Raw genomic sequence first — 7,454 nt, forward strand, 5'->3', positions numbered from 1 at the left:
GCTACTACTACCACTAATACTGCTACTACTACTGCTACTACTACTACTACTACTACTAATACTGCTGCTGCTACTACTACTACTACTGCTACTACTACTACTACTAACACCACTACTATTACTGCTGCTACTACTACCACTAATACTGCTACTACTACTGCTACTACTACTACTACTACTACTAATACTGCTGCTGCTACTACTACTACTACTGCTACTACTACTACTACTAACACCACTACTGTTACTGCTACTACTACTACTACTAATACTGCTGCTACTACTACTACTGCTACTACTACTACTACTAATACTGCTGCTACTACTACTACTGCTACTACTACTACTACTAACACCACTACTGTTACTGCTGCTACTACTACTACTACTACTACTACTACTACTATTACTAGAACTGCTAGTGGTACTGCTACTGCTACTACTACTACTACTTTACTATGACTTCTACTGCTACTACTACTACTACTACTACTATGACTACTTATACTACTTCTAATACTACTACTACTACTACTGCTACTACTACTACAATGTTAATGCTACTTCTACTACTACTATTACTACTACTACTGCTACTACTGCTACTTCAACTAATTCACCTAATGCTCTTCTACTGCCAACTACTACTATGATGAATAATACACAGATTACTACTACTACTATAGCTCGTAATAAAATAGATAACGATAATATATAAAATAATGATAATCATCAACAATGATTCTAAACTCAAACCCCCCCAAAAAACGTATATACAGTACCTATTTCTATACCAATGCTTGTTTTTAATGAATAGTATGATTTCTTATTTCTAATCTAGCAATGTTGGATAAGAGGTATTGTGAACCAAGAAGGAGGCAGATCCAGGCTATGCCTCGTCTGGATCATCCAGATCCAGAACTACCGTCACATTGTGACGACAGGAGGAAAAGCACACACTCAATCTCAGTCAAGATCTCATTTGATTCTCATTTGCATTTCCCGTTGGACTCCAGACCAACCTGGGTGGCGTTCCCTCCCAGGGAGCGGTCCAGCTCCACCGTGAGGAAGGCGGAGGCTGTCAGCTCGTCCAGGGTGCAGCTGGCTCCCTGCCTGCAGACCAGAGGAGGGAAGGACGTGACAAGATAGCTCGCACACAGCTTTGCATAGCCTGGCAGCACATACAATGGACAACACAACAATGGACACATGGTGCATGCATATCGTGTATGACGGGTGCTGGATGCCTACCAGGTGTAGATGAGCTGGCCCTTCCTGTATGTGTACAGGATGATGTAACAGTCTCCGCCGTAGAACTGGCCGTAGGTGTCAGCGTCCACCAGCACCCGTCCGCTGCTCTCCACCCTCCAGATCTGAAAGGAGATTGAAAGAAATGCATTTTCTTAAATGTTTTAAAGAGGATCTACACATGGGGACACACTTGGTGAGTTTGCCGCCATCTACAGGTCACGGGGCGCTAATGGTCGCGATCGTCCGGTAAAGCGGAGGAGGTGGAGGCCCACCTGGGTGTCCCCGCTCCCGTCGTCCACCATGTTGTACTGGGCCGCCATGTGGGCGGAGCTGTGGAGCTTGGAAGCGTCGAACTGGGTCTGCTGGATCTTGGCGATACTGTTGGTGACGTAGACCTTCCCGAAGCCCTCGCTCTGGTCCTTCTCCCTCCAGCTCGAGAAGAACTGTCTGAAGATGGCTGTTTCAGCAGCCTCAGGGAGAACCTGGATCTGTTGGGTGGGGGGGGGGGGGAATGCCATTAGACTCTGGTTTAGCCTGTCCGTTGGCATTGTTTAGGTGGATGATTTACGGCCTGAGCGTCATGCTTGGGGAGCCGTCATGCTTGGCTATTTTTCGGATGTAAGAGAGAAGTCCTTCATGGGCATGTTGTGAAAAGATCACAGGCTACAGATTCAACTCTGCTTCTGGAGAAAAGCATGGAAGAGACGGAACTTTGATGTCATTGATCTGGGATTTTGGATATCTGTTTTTTTTTTCAGGTCAATGTTCAAACCTTTCAGCGATTTCTTTGCGGAAACGGAGTGGATGTTGCAGACCACAAGTTGTCCCCAAAACGCAGACGTGTGAGGGTGTGAAGGAAACAGCTGGCAGTACTCTGTGGTGAAGCAGTCCTATCTCCACACCACTGTGTTCCTGTGCGCCACTGTACCTCTCTGTGGTGTACCAGTCCTCACTATCTCTATCACTATCTCCAGCCCTACCACCTCTCTGTTGTAGATGTATTCAATGTTTCTAAGTCATGAAAAAAATATCTAGGTCGAAAAGTGGTCGAAAAGTGACTTTGAAACCAACTAGTACAGTGACCAACCAGCAAAGGGACACGCATAGAATCATTGGTGACTGGTTTGGTATAAACCCCATACCCGTCCACCGCCCAGCACTGGGTAGGCAGAGAGCTAGCATAGAGACTATGAAGGCAGAATGTTCCCAACCTGTGTGTTTGGGTCGTAGCCCATCTGTTTGATGAAGCCCTCGGCTGTTTTCATGGCCTCTCTCCTCTCACTGGGGTTGGCGTTATGTCCTGTCCAAAGCAAATAGGATCAGAAAATAAGTGAGTATAGCTTTGTTTATACAAGTGCTTACAGAGTGCTTACAGAGTGCCAAAGCAATGCCTATACACACAAGGCAATACATGTACAAAATAAGGCAAAAACATTAGAGTAAAGAAAGTAAAGAAAGAAGGATGCATAAAGGGCAGGTAATGTAGACGCTACACAGAAATAAGGTTTACATTTACTACGGGTTTGAGAAGATACCTTTCCACACAAAGATCTTCTTGTTCTTGCCATTGTCGAGGATGAAGCATTCATCTGACAGCAGTTGGTCCTGGTGGAATGGGTTTTCCTCTGACACAAGGGACACCTTCATGTCCCCCGATGCATCAGACACCTGCAAACAAGTCACAGAAGTAATGTAAACTGTTGGTGTATGTGTATGTGTGTGTGTGTGTGTGTGTGTGTGTGTGTGTGTGTGTGTGCATATGTGTGTGTGTCTGTTTGAGTGGGTGTGAGTCTACCAGTGAAAATCTGTCTTTGTAGGGGAACTGCATTTTATATGCATGTGCGTATGTATGAATGGATGAATGTCATATAGTTACATATGAACGTAGGTACGTATTTACGTATGGTCGCATGTATGTATGCATGTATGTATGTATGTATGCATGTATGCATGTATGCATGTATGTATGTATGTATGTATGTATGTATGTATGTATGTATGCATGTATGTATGCATGTATGCATGTATGTATGTATGTATGTAGGCCTATGTATGTTTAGTGTTTGAGACTGCATGTATATTTTGTACCATGTATAGCTTTGCGATCTTTCTATTGGCCATGTCGGCGGCTGTATCCTCGCTGTCATCGCCCTCAGGTAATTCTGGCTTCATCCCCAGAACCTGCCACGTGAAAGGTACCGTTAGGAGCTTTGGTACATGTACACAGCACACGATACGGTGAGCGGGCCGCAAAGACTCTGCTGCTGTTTGTGCGATTGTACGCAATAAGTAACCAAGAGGTCAACAATAACACCATATTTTCCTCAATTTCTTTTGTTTCTCTTTAGAGTTCCACAACGTGTGACAGGAAACCAGAGAAGAGGTTAACTGGAGTTACAGACATGGTGGAAGTAGTCTAGTCTCATTCTTGAGCAATATTGCTGATTTGAGAGTTAGACTTAGACTGTTAGACTGGTTATAAAGCGTGACAAAAAACAGACCTCTGTCAAACTGGATGGCTCGCTTCCCTCTTCCACAACCACAAGCTTGGCCCTCCCGTTTCTCTCGTTGTCACGGATACCAGTGGCCACTTGCATCGCCTTCAGTCGCTCAAACTTGTTGCACATGGATCCACACCATTGGTAAATCACCTGAGGAAACGGAAACCAGACAGAAGAGATAGGATAAAGCAGACAAGCGACAGAAGATACACAAGTGAAGCTAACCCCAGCGTAAACATTTGCTTTTACTTACTACATGCCTCACTCCTCCTTTTATAAACATGTAGCAGGAGTTTGTTTAGGACGTCTACAGGTAAATATGGGGCATTAGCGTCTTTAGGTGACAGCAACATACGATTTAGAAGCCCACTGCAATAAACCTTTTAAACGGATGTGGACGTGGCCCGATGGCTTGCAGTTCAGAACGAGGAGAAAACGTGTTTGTTTCTTCCACGCATTGACCGACGCAGACGGTTGATTGCAATTCATGATTGCGGGAGGACTTTCGCTTTGAAGCGTCCGGCCTCCTTCTCTTCTATCGAGTGTCGACGCTTACCGCTCCGAGGTCAACGATGAAGCAGTCGCCCTTATTAAAGTTGGACCAGCCGAGCGGGACCTCGGTCGCCCTGACGACACGTCGGCCCTTGATGTGGAAGAGCCTCCGAGCGGAAAGGTCATTGGTGACCACGTGGTGGAAGCCCGTCGACACGCCTCCGGTCTGTCGGGCAGAGAGAAGGGAACAGGGTTAGCGTGAAGCGTGAGGCCTTCAACGCCAGTCAGCAAACAGTAAAGGGGACAAGATTTCTGAAAGGAAAACACGGGGGGACGTTTTAGTTTGTCGGCCCATCAGCAAAAATATCTGCTGTTGAAGAACAAACATTTTTTTTTCCATTTAGCTAAATATTGACTATGCAGTTCTGTAGAACTGTACTATGATGTGTTGTCTTGAGAGCTTTGGGAAACATCATCAATTGTACATACAGTAGCCATCTTCACAGTTAGCATACAGTAAATATCCTCCTTCACGGTTAGTGTACAGCACATTGCCTACTTTGCCCTCAACACAGCATGCAGTATTAAACAGTCGGTACACAGTTTATTGCTTGTCTGGAACCTTGTTCTTTTTGGTCCCATGAGTAACTGCTATTCGGTGCGTAGCCGCCAAACATAACTTTGTAGCAGTATTTATGGAACAAAACAGCAATTCTGTGTCAACTTAGGGGATATTTTGAGCTTTCAGCGTCACCGCCTGAGTGTGGGGGTTTGACAGGGACCCAATGAAAGGCGCACTTTGTATGTGATGCCGCCCTTGAAGAGGCTGGTGAAGGCGGTGGACTCCACCCCCTGCAGTTCCCGGTACTGGACCGGCCGCCCCCCCAGGAAGTCGTCCAGCTGGACGCTGAAGATGGCCGCCGCAGTGCTCTCGTCCTGGCTGCACTCCTTCCCTGGGGAATCAGAGAACCTTTTATGTTTTTATCTCCAATAAAATCGAATCATAAAGCAAAAATGATGGGAGTGGACCATTTCCACCCTTCCGTTACCACAGCAACGATGACCACAACGCGAAACGATACGAAACCCACTGACACGTCTGTTTGGCCGGAGCCAAATGTCGTGTTGGACTACATTTGAGGAATACATTAAGTACTAATAATGGACACTCAAATGCCCAAGTGTAGCCTAAAAAGCCTACAAAGCATAACAAGTCATTTATAATGACCAAGGGTTTTTACGGTTAAAATGTTCCAGTCCACAAAGCCAGCATGGTATCCCCGCATTAATCTGTAGTGGGGGAGGTCAGGGCTAAGGATAAAAGAAGAGAATCAGGATATGTGCGATATTACAACGAACACATGCTCTTAATGGTTCAGTGGTCTTCAGGAAGGGAGAGAGACATGTGGTGAGAGAGAGAGAGAGAGAGAGAGAGAGAGAGAGAGAGAGAGAGAGCGAGAGAGAGAGCGAGAGAGAGAGAGAGAGAGAGAGGATGTGCAAACCTCTTAATGTTATTGACTTCAACTGAAAAGGAAGTTGTGGGGGTGGGAGGGGGGTGGGGGGGTGCAGGAGGGAGATGTAGTCATTCAGGGAAATTGCATCTTCTTTCATCTTTCAAGAACTCGTACTAAATCTTTTAATTGGATTGAGTTTCATTCAGTTTAATGACATAAACACAGAGCAGCTGATGTTTTGAATGATCAGATTTATTTTGGGGAATTCTGACATAGGCAGCTACAGTAGCTACTTATAAATCATAAGTCAGACAGCTATAGCTGATATGCATCTAGCAAACCTGTACAACTGGATTCCTCTTTCATGTGTCCATCAATACTTATATACTTAATATAAAGAAGGAGAGTCTTTAGAGTAAAGAGGCAGCAATGTTTCTCAAACATCGCATTCCACAACCAAATTTCATATTCTTATCATGATTGTTTAATCCTCTTTTAATTAGATAAATGCTGCTTTACCACACTGCTTTCATAAGATATATCCATGTGGAATATATATGCAATCATTGCTATACACAATATTAAACAAACATTTTGCATGTGGTTTGTGAGTCAGTTTCTGGATTTTAACGACGATCATAAAGCTTATTGCTTTACTGCCTTGATTGTCTGGTCAAGTGCAAAGGTTTCATAGCTGCTACTGGTGGTTCATTTCCTCAATACTGTTCATGTTAACACGTAAACATATCACTCAACACTGCCTTTCCTCCAACAGTCCACGGTACTCAACACAGGATACACATAATGGATCGGATATCATCAAATACATCAGCCAAACTCAATAGCATAACCAACATAGTCTAATACACAGTACAGGGTGACATCAAATGACGTGTCCCGTCATGCACAATAACCACATTATCACGCCATCTGTCCGGGCCATAGAGCAGCCTCCCATGACTCACCAAGCCAGTAGTGGAGGTCATAGGACGATTGGGTCTTCTGCCTGGTCGTCCGCAGGATCAGGTAGGCGTCGCCGGTGAAGAAGCTCCCATGGAGGCCCTCGGGCACGGGGGCCAGCTCCAGGCTCTCAATCCTCCACACCTGGAGGCCGGCCGCGAGGCCAGCCTTCTCAAACTCTTTGTGGTGGAGCACCATGTCTTCAGTGGTTGCTGGAGGGGGGGTGGAGGGGGGGGGGTGCTGGTTGAATGTGGTTGCTGGAGGGTATAGTGCTGGGGGCCAGGGCCAGTAGAGAAGGGGATGGCTGGAGGGTGAAGGCGGCGGGCCAGGGGCTGGGTCTGGAAGCAGAGGCAGATGCTGGAGTACAGTGCGGTGTCTGTCAGCTGGGGACTAGGGAGGACTGTAAAGGCAGCACTGTGGGCTGCAGGCTTTTACACTTTCAGGAAGCTCAGCAGAGGGTGGGTGTGTCCCGACGTTGACGAAGTACACACACATGCACACACACACACGGACTACACACACACACACACACACACACACACACACACACATGCACACTGAGTGGGACTTGGTTAATAAACAAGACTGACTGATGATGCAATCACACGCTGCTTCCTTTGTCTTAAGTGCTTCACAGTGATAAAGAGGAGATGTTCCCACTGTGCTGTTGAACAATATGAATATGAAATACTATCAGCATACCAAGGTAAACATTGCTGCAGCTTTGACTTTGATTTGTCCGTCATTTTGGTAGTTCCACGCTTTAACCCTATGGTTTCTTTAATGGAATACCCCT

At 45.8% G+C, this 7,454-nt stretch overlaps 1 protein-coding gene across 1 annotated transcript in view; it reads right to left on the reverse strand.

Annotated features, from left to right (window-relative positions):
- The window catches only part of scin (scinderin), an 11,213-nt gene extending 4,178 nt beyond the window's left edge, over positions 1-7,035 (reverse strand). Inside the window, exons 1-10 of the mRNA XM_084485012.1 lie at positions 6,664-7,035; positions 5,043-5,197; positions 4,309-4,470; positions 3,753-3,902; positions 3,340-3,432; positions 2,787-2,919; positions 2,463-2,551; positions 1,524-1,739; positions 1,252-1,373; positions 1,023-1,113 (exon numbers count right to left, since the gene is read on the reverse strand). Of these exons, the coding sequence (XP_084341138.1) occupies positions 1,023-1,113; positions 1,252-1,373; positions 1,524-1,739; positions 2,463-2,551; positions 2,787-2,919; positions 3,340-3,432; positions 3,753-3,902; positions 4,309-4,470; positions 5,043-5,197; positions 6,664-6,856 (1,404 nt within the window). The 5' untranslated portion in view covers positions 6,857-7,035. The remainder of the gene's footprint in view (positions 1-1,022; positions 1,114-1,251; positions 1,374-1,523; positions 1,740-2,462; positions 2,552-2,786; positions 2,920-3,339; positions 3,433-3,752; positions 3,903-4,308; positions 4,471-5,042; positions 5,198-6,663) is intronic.
- Between the last annotated feature and the right edge of the window lie 419 nt (positions 7,036-7,454).

Source organism: Micromesistius poutassou (assembly GCF_964030765.1).
Source record: "Micromesistius poutassou genome assembly, chromosome: 20".
Classification (NCBI taxonomy): domain Eukaryota; kingdom Metazoa; phylum Chordata; class Actinopteri; order Gadiformes; family Gadidae; genus Micromesistius; species Micromesistius poutassou.